Below are 16901 nucleotides of genomic sequence, written 5' to 3'. Positions count from 1 at the left end.
ACAGAAGATCCACTTGATCCTGCCGAAGCTCCCACTCATGGCACGAGCCCAGCTCCCGGGTGAGGGAGTCGGAGATGAGGTTCTTCACTTCTGCCAGATGAAACGGGACGAGGAATATCGCCTGAGCCATGGCCCAGTGCCATATGTCGTGAGCCTCTCTGGAGAGTGCTGGGGATCTGGTGCACCCCTGATTCCGGATGTAGAACATCGTGGTGGTGTTGTCCGTGAAGATCCGTACCACCTTGCCCTTGAGGGACGGAAGGAAGGACTTGAGGGCCCAAAATACTGCCCGTAGCTCCAGAATGTTGATATGCAACGACTTCTCCTCCGGCAGCCACGGGTGTCTTGCGTGGAGACCTCCGGTGTGTGCACCCCATCCTTCCAGGGAGGCGTTTGTTTTGACCGTCTCCTGATGAGGTGGGGTCTGGAAGTCCGTGCCCGGCAAAAGACCCCACCACCACTGTATTGCTCGACAGAACATCTTATCGAGAGAGATCTTGTCCTCGAAGCTTCCCGATACCTGGATCCAACGGACATCGAGGTACTCTTGCCGTGGCCGCATCAGCAGCCTGCATAGTCGAACGAGGTATACGCATGACGACGACATGCCGAGAAGGGATTTGATGTACCTCACCTGTGCGATCTTCAGGGTCAACAGCTGTTGCACCTTGCCCAGGATGGCCGCTATCCTCTCATCTGATGGAGATGCTAGGCACGACACTGTATTGAGTCGAGAGCCCAGAAACAGAGCATCTTGCGATAGCACCAAGCAAGACTTCGCATAGTTCACCGAGAACCACAGCTCCGTCAGCAACTGGACGGTTTCCGTCGTGTGAGCGACAGCGATCTCCCTCAATTTTGCTCGGATGAGCCAGTCGTCCAGGTAGGGCTAAATATGGATCCCTCGTAGACGCAGTTGCGCTGCCACTGGCGCCAGACTCTTGGTGAAGACCCTTGGCGCCGACTTTAGTGCAAAGGGAAGGGCCTTGAACTGAGAGTGCTGCCCTTGAAACACAAAGAGCAGGAACTTGTCCCTTGTGGATGTGAAAGTGAGCATCCTCCAAGTCCGACGACAACAGGAAATCCACTTCTTCCAGCTGTCCTAGCATGTGCTGAAGTGTGACAATCCGGAACTCCTGGGATCTGATGTACTTGTTCAAGTGGCGGAGGTCCAGGATTGGTCTCCAACCGACCGTCTTCTTGACGAGGAAGTACCGAGAGCACACTCTAGCTTCGAAGCCTCTTTGGGACAAGTTCTATCACGCCCTTCCTCAGCATGGCCCGCACCTCCAATGAAGCTGAGGGATGTGGTTTTCCGGTCAGGCCACGGGTGGAATACAAGGACACTTCCGTTGGAATTCCAGGGTGTGTCTGTGGGCCAGCACATCCAGTACCTAATGGTCGGTGGAGATGGTCTTCCACACGCCGACAAAGTTCGCCAGCTGGCCTCCCACCGGGGCACACAGGCCCGACGTCCCGGCCGGTTCAGTCCTGCTTCACCGTGGAGGAGCTGCCTTGGGGACCTTGGCAATGACGGCGACCACCTCTGGGCTTGCTGGGCCCCCTGTAGGCATCCTGGGTCGAAGAGCGGGACGGTTGACGATAGGATGACGAGAATCCACCAAAGCCTTTGGAGGAACCCTGGGACTTTCCACCAGAGATCTGAAAGGACGGCCGTCGCTGCTGAAGCGTGTGCCTTGATGGTCGACGCTGCCAACGAGATGACCCGTCATCCCATGGAGTCCAGCTTCTTTTCCTCACTGTCTGGAGGGGGTGAGGGGTAGTGATGGGGGTTTGGGCCCAGAGGAAGCCGACGCAGTCAAACCCTCAGACTTCTTCCTAGCCGCCACCGAGAAGAATACGGGGAAGGCTGTGATCTCAAGTACTTGGGTGCTGAGTGCTGCACCCTGTACTTTTTCTCGTACCGGTCCCTCTTCCCCGGGGCCAATGACTTCTTCAGGAGGGACAGTCCCTCATCCCAAATGTCGTCCAACAGCGATATGGACAGCACAGTCTTCCACTTAGCTTCACTGCACTGGTACAGGAAGCCCTCCTTCTCCTCAGGAGCCAGTTGGAACAGCTCAGAGGCCCTCGAGATCATGGCATGAAAAGAGCCAATCTCGTCGGGTGGCGAGGCTCTGGGCGGCGAGGAAGGGAGATCCACTCCGCCGTCTGTTCCCGTGCCCATAGTTGCCGTATCCGATTCCATCTCGTCCCTCGGTCCACAGTCTTGCCAAACAAGTTATCCCCTGTCAAAGGGCATGTCCAACACCCTCGACTGCACATCCTGGCAGAAGTTAGTGGCCTTCTCCCAACCCCACTGACGAAGGCAAACGCTGTTGCACATCTGGCGGAACCCTGTCTAGGCGATGTCCATGGCCACCGTGATGGCATGACCAATTGCCACCTTGCCTTCCTGCAGAATCTCCAGTGTTTCCGCTCTCTTGTCGGGGGAGCGGGCATCCAGGAGGGGAGCGATCTTGAACCAGAGCTCCCTATCGTAACGAGCCACAATGGTGAGGGCGTTGGAGGGGACTGTTAGGCAGAATTATATGCAGTACCCTTTGGGAACACCACACACAATTAAGACTACAAGTGACAGTACAATTTCACCTTTGGTACAAGCATGTACTACACAGTTAAAGTGGTAGCAGTAGCAGAGCAGCCAGACTTATCTCAGAAGTAAGTGAGCAGTCTCAAATAGTTACACAAAGGACAGCAATTATGATGATTCAGGCAAAGACTGACTCAAGGTTTTCAAGTAAAAGAATATACATTTATTTCACTCTTGAGTTGTATAACATTACACCATTATAAGCAGTCTAAAAATCACTCTTAATACATCACACCACTTCCCTTAAATTCCAGACAAGTTAAGCTCACAAAATGAAGAGGGAGCAAAATGGCACTCCAGAAATTTAAAAAGGGAGAAAGACAAAGGTTAACAGAAATGAATCCACACCAACAGGTAAGTACTCAAGGCAAGGGAACAAGAGACTACAATGATACAATCAGATAGAAAAGGCTTAGGGCCAAAGTCAATGGTTCAAAAGTCTTTTGTTCAAGATAATACAGTTCAGTGTAGTTCGCGGTAATGTTCATGGCACGGTTTCCGGACGAGGTTGGTTGGTAGAAAAATTAGCTCAAAGAGAAGAGAAGGTCAAGCCATTGGATTGGAGAAAGATTTCAAACACTTTCACCGCGGCTGAACGAAACAACCGTATTTGCACAGTACCTTAAAATGGAGAGGGAGCTGTAGCTGAGGAAGACGTTCCTGGTAGTTCTTGCAGGCTCACGGTCCATGAAGCGACTGTCGGACTGACACGAAGTAGGAAGACTGGAGGGTTCTGCACTACCCAGGGAAGAAACCAGCAGCAGAGCAAAGCAACAAATAAAAAATGCACTCCTTAAAACCCAAGCAGGGTCCGACCTTTCTGACTATCCGGCCCACTGTAGCTCTGTACAGCGAATTCGACCAGAGGAGGGGTCCTGGCTTGCTGTTTGGGTGAACTGGTTGGTCCCACCAGCTCAAGGGAAGAGGTTTCCTGGAGGATCTTCTCTGTCGTCGGATTCTGGAGATCCGGACCTGCAGCAGGGCGTCACTGGGAGGTTCAGTCATTGTAGGCGTCCTCTTCTTCCAGTTCCTCGTTGGTTCTTTCGTTCCAGTGGCGACTCTGAACTTCCAGTCCCAGAGACCTGCTTTTTATGCAGTTTTCCCCATTCATACAGCCTGGCTGTCAATCACACAGCAGGGTGGATGGCCTTGCAAGGCCAGGCCCCTTAGCCAATCAGACATGAGTGCGACTTGGGTTACCATGGCAGGGGTCCTACAACCCCTCCCTCACATCCTGCCTACTCAGACTGTCAGGCGCCTAAAGGAGGGCTTCTGTATGGAAGCCCGCGAAAAGGCAAAGAACAAAGGGACCAAACCTGGTTTGGTACGCAGAGTAAAATACGAGAAAGACATTTACACAAAGAAAGGGCAAATAAACCCAGCCGGAGCTGCTTTAAAATATATATGGTCAAGCAGGTTTATGTTTGAGGCTAATATAATAGCCTAAAACAATACCATGGTTATTTAAGACAACCGCGGTATAAAAGAAATAGGGTAGATACCACCGCCACCAGCCAAGTCTTAATGTAAAGGGAGCAAAACAATGCTCCAAGAGACAGACAAAAAGCCATCAGAATTAACCATTTCCACTACTCCATGGAAGATGGGGTGTACTGGGTCTGTGGTAAAAGTGACTAAATAAAGTTAATGGCAACTTTATCTTTTCTGGGGGACAGTAGTCAACCCCAGAAAATGGAGTCGGTGGGAAGTCTAAAAGACAAACCTGTGTCACTGCACTGAAGGTGCTGTGTAACACACATGGAATACTATGGTGCCATGGAGTAGGTGAGGCTCCAGTGCCCAAGATCACACAAAAAGTAGAAATACACATAGCAAAACATGTAGGAGTGGGAAAAAAGGCTCACGCGCTTACCAGGTGAAAAAAATGAATCCTAGAAATCCTGCAAAGCTGCTGAGGGACTCCGTAGGTAAGGGAAATCAACCATTTATGAGAATTCTCCCCAACAGGGATGGAGGCGATGGATGGTAAGGAGGTGGAGGGTGAACTCTTCTTGTGCAGGGATTCACCTGACGGCCCAGCTGCCGCGGGGTCTCCTGGCGGCGACAGGGGCATCCTTGTCCGACTCTGAGCACAAGGTGTGCAAAGCCTGAAGGATGTCCACTGAAATGTCCACCGGAGGTGGCTGCTGCGGTGGCTGCAATCGAGGGGACGGCGGCAGTGGCGTAGCGTCCTCCGGCTCCTGGCCACCGTGTCGGTATCTTCACCACTCATCTGCCCGTAGGACCTGGCCTCGATGGAATGCTTTAGCCGGTAGATTGGGGTTTCTGGCGTGGGGGGTGGGGGAGTTTCAGTTCTGAAGGTATTGATTGTTGTATGAGATGTACTATTGGATTCTATGGGGGGAGGGTGAGTGGGTACTCTCTTCCATGTCATTGTAATTATTTGCACCTTGGGATTCCACTTTGTGTCCACTATGTTTAGTATATACCATTACTGACAAACTAGCTGCCTCTATTCACAGTCCTAGTTCCCACTTGACGTAACTCAGCACCGAGGGGCTGATGCCCTCTCCAACACAACATTCACTGGGGTCACATGGAATATCCGAGGGTTCGATAACGGGAAGAAGACACGCCTCATTACAAACTACGTGAGGAGCCATCGCGTGACCGTGATGTGTCCAGGAAACTCACTTGGGGCTGGAGCATAAATTACCAGCGTTGGGGGGCTGGGGAATACATAGATATACCTCGTCCTACTCTACCCATTCCAGGGGAGTGGCAATTTACATTCACTTTTCACTAAACTTTAAACTGCATAAAACACTCACGGATGCAGAGGGTCGTTTCGTCCTGGTGGCCGGGGAAATTGCAGGATGGTCCCTCCTATTTGTAAACATATATGGTCCCAACTACGATTGCCCAGAATTCTTTCAAAATTGCGCTATGCACTTACGTACGTTTCCGGGGTATGAGGTGGTTTGAGCGGGGGATTTCAATGTGGGTTTGTCTCCTACACATGATAGGTCTTCCTCAATGCAGACATCCATCTCTCGTGTGGCTACCTTATGGTCCTCCACTGCTTCGGACTACTCCCTGGTCGACATCTGGCACCTTCTATTCGAGTGTGCACGGGAGCTCCACCAGAATAGATTGCATTTTCTTGTCCCCTGAACTGTCCCGTGGTTCCTCTAAATCTCTGATACTACCCCGCACCCTGTCAGATCACTCCCCTGTCCTAGTCCAATTCGATGGTCCATCCGCCCCCCCCTAGACAACGGAGATTTAAAGCTCGAGCCCTGATGGACCTACCTTTCCGTGAGGATATCCGCCAGGCCATTTCTGAATTCTTTCATATAAACGCTGACTCCGTTCCGGACCCTAGGGTGGTCTGGGAAACTTTTAAAGTGTTCATTCGGGGTTGGTGTATCTCTCAGGAGGGGGAATCCTGAGGTGTATTCGTAGGGCCATCAAAGGAAAAGGAATTGAAGGAGCTTGAGTTGTGCCGGACCCAGAATAATTTCCCTGAAACCCAGGAAAGCATTGAGGCCAAGAAACGTGAGATCCGCCTTCTTATGGCCGAGGACAGATTTTTGGGAGACCCGATCATAGCTGCCAGATACGTGCAGGGGGATCGTCCTAGCAGAACGCTGGCTTGGGCTATTAGGCAGGAACGTCACCGATAACCTATAGTAGAAATCGTGACTGCATGGGGTGAACCCACTAGAGATATCAGCAGGGTAAACTAAACATTTCGGCAGTACTATGATACGCTGTACACTTCGAAGTCTACAGCGTCCCATGACGACATCGCACGGTAACTAGATAGGGTGGCGTTGGATGGCTGGATCCGGAAGTGGGGGCGTTGCTGAATGTCCCTCCTACGGACGAAGAATTGCTTAAAGTTATTCAATCTCTTCCTAACGGTAAAGACCCGGGGACTGATGGCATCACCGCCGAGCTGTATAAGGCATTTCCGTCACTAATAGGCCCGCATCTGCGTAACATGTTCAAAGCATCCACCTCGTCCGGGGTCCTCCCCGAGACCACTAGGACGGCTTTGGAGACTGTCCTGCTTAAACCGGACAAGGATTCCAGACATTGTGCATCGTATAGGCCCCTGTCGTAGGTGAATACCAATAACAAGATCATTGCCAAACTATTAGCAGATAGACTTTTAACCCTCATGCCAGCCATAGTTCTTCCGGACCAGGCTGGTTTCATACCGGGCCGTCCTACACAGAATAACTTGCGTAGACTGTTCACTCTGATGCACAATGTTAACCCCGAGGTTCCTATAGCGGTGGCAGCACTCGATGCAGAAAAGGCATTCGACTCAGTCGAGTGGCCCTTTCTGTTCAAGGTCCTCCGGCGGGCAGGTATAGGCACCATGTTCTTACAGTGGATCCGCTTTCTGTACACAGCCCCGCGGGCCTTGGTGAATACTAATGGTATCCAATCCGACCCCATTAATCCAATGCGGGGCACCAGGCAGGACTGTCCTTTTTCCCCTATCCCATTTGCTCTGGCCATTGATCCAGTAGCCTGCGCTCTTAGGGATTATCACGCCCATAGGGGGGGGTTACACTTCGCTCCCATACTTCTATTGTCTCATTATATGCGGACGATCTGTTAATCTACATAAAAAACCTGCAGACTAATCTTAACCCCGTGGTAGAAGAGGTCTCTCACTTTAGGGTTTTATCTGGCCTCTGTATCAATCGGGCCAAATCTGAGGTGCTTACGCTCACCCCCAGTGTTTCTCCCCAAGACATCGGGGACTCCTTCGCGTGGCGTCTGCAAAGCATCCGCTATTTGGGCCTTTGTGTGTCCACATCTCCCGCAAGGCTCTATGAGGAGAATTACCTCTCCCACTTACAACTCTTGGAACACAGAGTGGACACTTGGGTGCGCCTTCCCCTTTCTCAGGCTGCTCGCATTTCACTGTCTAAGATGGTGGTCCTGCCTAAGTTGTTATATGGGAATAATAATGTCCCGATTTGGCCTCCTGTGTCTTTTTGGCGACAAGTTAAGAGTATGATGAGCAAACTAATATGGGCTGGGAAACATCCTTGCGTCTCCTTGGAAACTCTTTGTCGTCCTTTCTCCCAGGGTGGGATGGATGTACCTGATCTCTACTTATATTATCTGATTGCGCAGGCGCAGTATGCCGTGTGGTGGTGGTCGCCCTCGGACGATCTACCCCATTCCCACTTGGAGAGGGCCATTGTGTATCCTGATTATCCTAGGGGTCTCCTATGGGCCTCACGGGAGAAATGTGCTAGAACTGAAATTCAACCTGTTGACACCACCATTAGAGCTTGGCATCGACTTGCGGCGTGGGCTGGTCTGACCCAATGGTACCCACCCCCCCACAATGGCCATATTCCACATCTGGGGTATTCCACTCACACAAGAGACAATTGTTATACAACACTTTTCTAACTTCCAGATTCGTACACTGGGTGATGTCGCGCCAGATGGTAAATTTCTACCTTGGGAGGTCCTCAAGGCGAGGGGCACTTGGAACCATATAAAACAGCTTTTATATTTTCGACAGAGGGAAGTTTTGAGAACCAGGTGGAGTGATTTTCCGAACTCCCCGCACCACTCTCCCCTCATTTCTTATACCACTGCTCCGGCATCCACTAAGAAGCTTGTCTCGACCTTGTACGGTATGGCTCGGGCGATCAAGACCTCACCTCACACCCGCTATAGGGGTAGTTGGGAGGACACCCTGGGGAAAACATTGTCTGAAGAGCAGTGGAGCCTGATTTGCACCCAGACCTAGTCCATCTCTGTCAATAGTGGATTTCGTTTGATCCACTTTAAATTTTTACATCAGACTTATTTCTCCCCCCTTAGATTGCACAAAATGTATCCACTCCAGCCCCCAGAATGTAAGAGGGGATGTCAAACCTCTGCCGATTTCCTCCACGTTGCATGGCTGTGCCCCCAGGTCTTTGCTCTATGGTCGAGCATGCAGAGTATGATCAACATCCCTATCCCACTCACCCCCAAATGCTGGCCATTAGCACTGGTGGACTTTGGTTCCGTCTGCCAGAATCGCCTTGTAAGCATGGCTTCGGTGGTCGTAAGGTCACTAGTGGCACGCAAGTGGGGAGCCCCGGCACCACCCTCGTTCCACCATTGGCTCAACCTGTTGGCTTGCTGTGAAAGCAGAGAGACTCAATACAACCTGACGCTTCCTCCCAACAGGAAACCTAAAGACTACTCGGGCCCCTTCAGGAGCTATATGGCCAGGGAAGAGGATCCAGAAACAGCCTCAGACGTGTAGTCCCTGTGAGGTCTGCCTGGAGTGCTCCCTGTTAGGCAGAATCCTGTGCAGTGCCCTTAGGGACCACTACACACAATTAAGAGTACAAGTGGTAATACAAGTTTTACCTTTGGTACAAGCCTTAATACTATGTTAAAGTGGTAGCAGTAGCGGAGCAGCCAGGCTTATCTCAAGATTATATGAGCAGTAGCAGAGATTGCACAAAGGGACCACAATTATCGTGACTCAAGCGAACACTGACTCAAGGTTTCAGGTAAAAAATATGAGTACATTTATTTTAAAACCGTTTGTTATAAACATAACACTTCTATTAATTCAAAACCGCACGGAAAAATATACTACAACCAACCAATTGACTTTGTATGGTGTAACTTCAAGGTAAGGACTCTATGTTTTAACGAAACAGTGTTGTGCAACAAAAGACGTTACCGGGAATACATATGCAATCACCTTTTGACAGTAATGACAGTTCGGTCTTACTAAAGAAACGCGTATCCGCGGTGAGAAATGTTACCGGGGCAAAAACACACTTAGCACCTGAGATAACCAGAGAGAGTTGGGGGTAAAAATCATAGCCAATACTTTTGTCAAGGCAGACAGAATCAGAGAACACTCATGGACAGAAATTCAAGAGTCAATAGGCCGGAGCCAGTGTCAAGTGGAACCGGGTTCCTGTTGTAGAGGATCACACAGTTGGACAATTCACGATTCAACGTAGCCAGGAGTACTTAGATATTGTCAATGTAGGAAGCAAATGTTATAAGGAGGGAGGGAAGATGAGGGCAAGCCTTGTAGGAGGAGAAAAAGGGATTCACCCGATTTCCTCAAGCAGAACACAGTACCTTATTCAATGAAGAAGCTGGTGCCACGGCAATTGTTCCTGAAAGTTTCCTGCAGACCCACGGTTCCTGGAGCTTCAGCAAGAAGGACGTCATCTGGAGGGGTCTGCACCACACAGGTCTGAAGGCGGCAGCAGCGACAGTGAATAAAAGGTGCGCGCCTTAAAAACAAGAGAGGCTCTTCATATGGCTATCCGGATCACTACAGCAGTGTGCAGCGATTTCGACCATGAACAGTATCCTCTGGCTGTAGAAGATGAGCTGGTTATCCCCACCAGGCTCAAGGGAAGAAGACTCCGGACTGGATCTTCTATGTTCGTCGAAGGGTAGATAGTTTAGGACTGCAGCAGGGCTTCACCGGGACGGGATAGTTGCAGCAGCCGACTTCTTCTCCGCTTCTCTTCAGTTCCTTGTAGTTCCAGTGGCGACTGACTTCTAGCCCAAGAGTCCTGCCTTTTATGCGAAAATCCCCCATTCACACAGCCTGGCTGTCAATCACGCAGCAGGGGGGTTGTCCAGCCTGGACAACCACCTCAGCCAATCATGGCAAGTGCGACTTGCGTTTCCTAGGATACCCTGTGCAGGGGGTGACTACAACCCTCCCTCACATTCAGCCCACCTAGACACCCAGGCGCCTAGAGTAGGGCTTCTTGGCAGAAGCCTGCCAAAAGACAGTGAACAAAGAAGGCAAACCTGGTTTGCCGCGCAAAGTAAAACACAAGGACTTTAACAAAAAGAAATGGCGAATAAACCCGACCGGAGCCAAAAGAAAAAGTATTTAGTCAAGTGGGTTTAAGTTCGAGGCTAATATAATAGCCTAAAACAATACCACGTTTATATAGTATAATCGCAACAGAAAGGTTAGGTTAGATACCACTTCCACCAGCCAAGTCTAAATGTTAAAAGAGCAAACCAATGCTCTAGGAGGTACAGATAGAAAGGGCTAAGGGGTAGCCCTTTCCAGTACTCCATGTAAAATGGGGTGTACTGGATCTGTGGTTAACTGACTAAGTAAAGTTAATGGCAACTTTACCCTTTTCTGGGGGAAAGTAGTCAGCCCTAGAAATGGAGTTGGTGGGAAGTCTAAAAGACAACCCTGTGTCACTGCACTGAAGGTGCTGTGTAACGCACAAAAGAAGGGAGATACTGAAGCGGTGTACTCCAGAGCCCATAATCACAAAAACAGATGAAATACACATGGCAAAACATGGGTAAGAGTGGGGGGAAAGCTCACACTCTTACCAAGTGGAAAAAATTAACTCCAGAAATCCAGCAAAGCTGCTGAGGGACTCACTAGTTAAGGGAAATTAACTATTGAATGAGAATTCTCCCTAACATTCCCCACTCTCCATGGACTGTTTAGTATACTCAGGAAAGAAGTAATGGTTGGGATTCACTGTTAATGCTGAAACTTTTTTTTCTCTTTCTTTCTCTTGGTGCTAAAGTAAACTTCTAATAATATGCTTAGAAGAGAGTGGGGGCGAGGGTTGAGTCACATGGGGGTTCATTTCCCTGTGGGTCTAGTTGAGGTTTTTTTCTCGCTTTTTGTGTATGCACAGTGTTTTTTGGAAAATGCAAATAAAGAGTTTAATTAAAAAAAAGTGAAAAACTGATTTTTTCTTTACCGAGGATTGCCATGCTGACACAAAGGGGAACATTCATGAGCATGTGAATCCATGCCAGATCCCATGCTGGAGAAAATGAAGACTCATTGCGTATTTCACTGTATGGACTCATTGTGGTTGCCTGAGCAGACTCGCCTCTCCTGAGAAACGGCCTTGACCACACTTCCATGCTAACCTTGATTGGTTTGGCTAAAGTTCCCCAGTTCACTAGAACCAGGGTGGCCTCCTAAAATCGGTCAACCATGCCAGATTTTGGAAATTCATCTTAACAGCAACCACTGAATACATTGCAGGCTTTGGTTCACTTGCTCCTTCGCACCCTACCGAATAATGATTACAAACATTACATAGCTTTCAATCCCTCCCTTTGGAGCCCACTTAAGCACATCACACTGATGCCCTGCTGGGCCTGACACATGCTCTACTGGCTCACACAAGATAATAAAATAAATGTAAGAGGTAATCCCGATCTAATCAAAGCCTAGCAATTTAATAAAAATATTTTAAAAAATGATAAAGGAGGCAAAATATAGTACATAAAATCGCAATAGGAACATACAACCAGAGGAATAAGATATTCTTTGAGAAACGTAAGACCTGGCATGAAAAAGAAAACTCTCATAATTGACTTAAACCATAACATGTCTGGGTGTTTTCTGAGGAATGCCTGGAACATAAAGCTGAATCAAAAATGGTGCATATAAACACTTACCAGATAGAAAGGGGACCGAGGAGGTGGTGGTGGTTGCCTCCTAGGCCTTGGCACAACAAACGATGCTGAAGAAGGCGGTGGGGTTAGTACTGTAGATCCAAGCGTCAGGGTCTCTAGTTCCTCCTTAAAAACCATACAAGATTGAGTTCTGGGAGTTAATGTGAGCATGGTGCTGGAAACGGGAATCACAGTCTGGGCTGCTGATGCTGGAGTAACACTTGGAATTGGTGTAAGAGGTCGGGCTGCAGAAGTGGTTAAACAGCTTGAAACTGGAGGCAAGGGTGTCAAGGCAATGCTGCTAATCGACATTAAAGGTTGGTGCACTAAAGTAGTAACTGGGTTTAAAACTGCTGCCAGAGATTGGGCTCCAACAGTAGAGAAAGAGGTTACAAATGGCGACTGCGGTGGGGTTGACAACATGGTAGCAGAGCTGGAAACTTGAGTCAGGGGATTGCTTGCTAAGGTAGCAAGAAAATTGTTAAGTGGTGTAGGAGATCGGCTTGTCACAGAGGTGAACATTTGAGTCAGAGGCGGATTTCCCAATGCAGAGGCAGAGCTAGACATTGCAGTCAGAGGCCTGCAGCTAGATGTAGTAAAATTGATGTTATCTGGTGCCAAAGTGTGCTCCGCTAGTGTGGTGAAACAACTATTAACTTGAATCAGAGGCTGTTCTGCAAAGGTAGCAGCAGAGGTAGAAACCTGAGTCAGAGGCTGGCATGCTGAAGAAGTGAACAAACTGTTAACAGGTGTAGGTGATTGGCCTGCAGAGTTGGAGAAAAGACTTGAACTCTGAGAAATCTGGCATGGTACTGAGGTAGGGAGAGTGCTAAGAAGTGAAGATGACGGTTGGGCAACAAAGTTGGAAAGAGGACTTGAGCCAGATGTCAGCGAAAGTGCTGCTGGTGCTGTGGCAAGTGGGTTATAGACTGGCTGTGGCTTTGTTAAAGAGGCCCCGCAGCTAGAGACTGCCATAGGCCGAAGTGCTAGAGTACTGGAGACAGATTCAAAGGAAGTTGCAAGAGGTCCTGTCAAAGTGGCAGCAGAGCTAGAAAGAGTGATACGTTGTTCAAGAGTTGATCCAGACACAGGAATGGAAGCTGGCAAAGAGGCAGGTAGAGAGGAAACCAAATCAGAGGGATTAGGCTGCAACATCGATGGAGGGAACTGTACTGTGGAAGAAGGGCAGGCCAGATGAACTCCATTGCTGGGCATGGAACCAAAGCTATGAACAGTACACTGGATCGGAATTTGTGCAGATGGCAGAGCAGATCTGGTTGAGCGATTAGGAGCAGAGCAGGCTAGGTGCATTTCATTGCTGGAAACTGAAATGAGACCTTTGGCAGTCGCTTGGCTGGGAATCTGTGCAGGTCTAGTTGACTGGTTGGAGGCAGAACTATCCAGATGGAATCCATAAGCGGGCACTGGGAGAGGACTAGCAATAGATGCTAGACCTAGACTAGATGATTGTACTGTAGATACTCCACTTTTAGCTCCAATCAAAGGGATGCCCTGAATTAAAGATCTACTTGACAGAGGAGGAGAGCAACTTTGTATGGGTACCAAAGTTGAAGAAGGGACAGAGTTCAGTGTGAGGGAAGCGTTAGAATCCGAAGTAAAATTACATGGCATTCGTGTCTGCAGAGAGCAAGAGGATGTGACCGAGGTCTGGGTAGACGGCATGGATGCAGATGTGAAGTTTGAAGTGGATGCCTGTGCAGGTGTAGGACAACTGCCTTCCAAAGACAAGCAAGTTGGAACAGGATTGGAGACCAGTGTGAAAGATCGGGCACCAAGCATAGCAACTGAATTAGTGGAGAGACCTGGTTTTTGCAGTGGTGCTGAAATCGAGGCTGGGTTAAAAGTCTGCATTGGCACTGGGCTTGAGGAAGTTACAGACTGCATAGCTGCTGGGCTACATCCTGGGGCAGAAGCCATCATTGGTGTTGGACTAGAGGCAGGCACTGAAGTCTGTAATGCTGCAGGATTAGAGGTTACTAGAGAAGCTGTGAGGAAGGTAGGGACAGAGGCGGGCAAAGTAGAATCAGAAGGGGATATAGAAGCAAGAAGAGAAGGATGACTGGAGGAGTTGGTAGAAGCCAGCAAAGGAGGAATATTTGGGGACACTAACGTTGCTACCATAGATGCCGAGCCAGATGCTGTGATAGAAACCACTTTTTGAGTAGGACTGGAAGCAAGAACTGGAGCTAAACGTGTATCTGAGTTTCTGGTGGAGGGGCACTGCACACATGCAAAACTGGAAGCAGAGCAAGGAGGAAGCAGGTTGGCAGCTAGGGAACAAGATGGCAAGAGAGCAGAGCTGGAACCTACCAAAGGTGCAGGATTGGTGGTCTGAATCGAAGCTTGCAGAGGAGTTGCCAGTGAACTACGAAGGGGAGCAAGGAGAGAGGTTTGCAAATGAATGGGACTAGAGGTTCGGTTAATAGCAGAACTAGTGACCTGGCCAGGTGCTAGCAGCAAACCTGGGCTAGAAGATGGCGGAACAGCTTGCAGGTAAGCAGGATTGGTACAGGTAGGAGCTAGCACAGGGCCTGAATTGAAGGTCAGACTAGGAGATAGTATTGGAATGTGGTTGTAAGCTACAGTAGAAGCAGCATTGGAAACGTGGGGAGAAGCTAGCACAGGGAGTGAGCAAGAGGTTTGAATAGGCCCTGTATGCGGCATTAAACTGGATGATGGATTGGAAGATTGTATATAAGTAGAAGTGGAGACAAGAGGAGGGGCTATCATAGGAGCTGTACCCATGGTCTGGGCTGGCGATAAAATGGGAACTGGGCTCGAAAATTGGCTAGACACAAGAATGGGAGCAGTGGAAGTCAATGGCCAGAGAGAAGGTGTGAGGGCTGTATTATCAGTTCTCCTGAGTGACACAGACGGCATCGCTGCAGAGTAAGAATCTGAGTTTGGCAATGGGATTGGAGAGGAACTGGTGGACATGACTGAAGTGTTGGTCAACAAGGTGGTAGCCTTTGAAGGTCTTGATGCTGGAGATGTAGCGAGGCTGCAAGTTGGTATTTGCACTAGTGTTGGCTTGATACTTAGAGGCTGAGTGGCCGACGTAGAAGGAGAACTGAAGGCAATTAAAGACTGAGGCAAGGATGACTGGATAGAGTTACAGGGCAGATTCAGAGTAGAACTTGAGATGGTCACCATTGGCTGAGAAGCTACTATGGAAACAGGGTTAGAGGCTGATGTCAAAATTCTGGCTCCCAAACTGTTAGTAGCGCTTGTAGCTGGCATTGATGCAAATGGTGGTGCCGTGGTGGGGGTCTGAGGCACAGAGCAAAGAGTTGTCCCAGCAGCTGTGGAGAAAAATACATAGAATCAATCACTAAAGCAAAACAACACCAACATTACTCAATGACCACAATATTGAGATTATGGCCTCCTACCAGACACTACTATCATCTACAGTGTCACATTTATTTCTGCAGCCTGTAGAGTTTGCAAACTGGTTATTAGGACAGATATCCACTTAGGGGTACTGCACCTTTTTTGCTTTTCCCCTCCATTTCTTGGGGTTGCTAATTTATTCTGGTGGTCAGAGGGATTTTTTCTCTAGTCTCCCAGCCACTACATCCATTTTTTCTATACTTAAGGCATATGGAAATGGGTTACAAATAAGGTGCAGCGACGGCACCCCACTTTTGCCCCAGGGTAATTTTATCACCTTATACTGGTTTTAGGTTGTAGGCTGGTGGCAGCGCATATTTAGTTTTGTATTCACCAGGGGCACAAGCAGATGTACCACATTACCTGCTCAAAGTATTATTGTAGCCATTGGGAACAAATGGGTGTTATTTAAGTGCTACTATCCGACATTGTCTTTAGTGGGGGCTTCCCTTGTTCAGCGAAACCATGCAGCAAGCCTTAAAGGAGCATGTCTGACCACATGGGTTCTGTGAGCCCACAATGGCAGCTTTCAAAATGGTGTTTACACAGGTTTATACTGGTTCCTGCCCCTGGGCAGGCCTCTACACTTCCTGTGGGGGTCGTTCTGAATGTTTGGCGTCTTGAGGACAATGATTGGCTGGCCACCAAAACCTTTGTATTAAATCATTTAATGGTATTGGTGCCAGCCCCACTAAGTGAAGCGATATAAAGGGTATATCCTGTTCCGCGGTTCAGTGCTGCTTGATTTTTATAATGTATGCAGGTGTGTTTACCCGTTCAAAGGTTTTTCAGGCGTGTACCCATGTGGCTGCATTTTTAGGCCCTCTTCTGGCCATACTGGCTGGGTGTAGTGGCCCAGGCAAAGCCCTGGTTTGGATCTTTGACGGCTGGGTGCCCTTCCTGAGATTTCCTTGTACTGCTTTTGGTCTTGCTCATCTGCTGGGGCCTGACATTTGTTAGACACTTGAAGGTATTCTCCCACCACCACTCCCTCCCTCCCTCCCTCCTTCCCTCTCTTTCTCTCTCTCCTTCCCTCCCCTTCCCCTCCCTCCCTCCCTCCGGATCTTCCATTCAGGTGGCCAGGGAAGGGCCATCGCTTTTGGATCCTGACTCTGGGGGTGGACAAGCGAGGGAGGATCACCCGAGTGGAGAGTCAAGGGGATTGGGAGGAGGATACCAAAGGGCGAGACATGGTATGTCCCCAATCCTGAAAACAATGTACTTTTGTGGGGTGCTTACACTCATCTCCCCCTCCCCATTTTCCAGAAGTACTGACACTATGAGGAGGCCACTAAAATCAATGAAGATTACCCATAGGAGTAACATGGGGAAAGTAAGGGAGACATCCTTTAGAGAAAACTACTGTCCAACTAAGAGTCAGGCATTGGTAGGTAACCATTCAGACCCGACTCCACTTGACTGTGTTCAACTATAAAAGGTG

At 49.1% G+C, this 16901-nt stretch overlaps 1 protein-coding gene across 2 annotated transcripts in view; it reads right to left on the bottom strand.

Moving 5' to 3' along the window:
• The window catches only part of SRCAP (Snf2 related CREBBP activator protein), a 2075623-nt gene that overhangs the window by 647315 nt on the left and 1411407 nt on the right, over window positions 1-16901 (bottom strand). For both annotated transcript variants that reach the window (XM_069651627.1, XM_069651629.1), the window contains one exon: window positions 12050-15369. In XM_069651627.1, the coding sequence (XP_069507728.1) occupies window positions 12050-15369 (3320 nt within the window). The remainder of the gene's footprint in view (window positions 1-12049; window positions 15370-16901) is intronic.

Source organism: Ambystoma mexicanum, chromosome 3p (genome assembly GCF_040938575.1).
Source record: "Ambystoma mexicanum isolate Mex_15411 chromosome 3p, UKY_AmexF1_1, whole genome shotgun sequence".
NCBI lineage: Eukaryota > Metazoa > Chordata > Amphibia > Caudata > Ambystomatidae > Ambystoma > Ambystoma mexicanum.
Note: the sequence above shows the minus strand (reverse complement) of the source record. Positions and strands in the feature narration are given on the sequence as shown.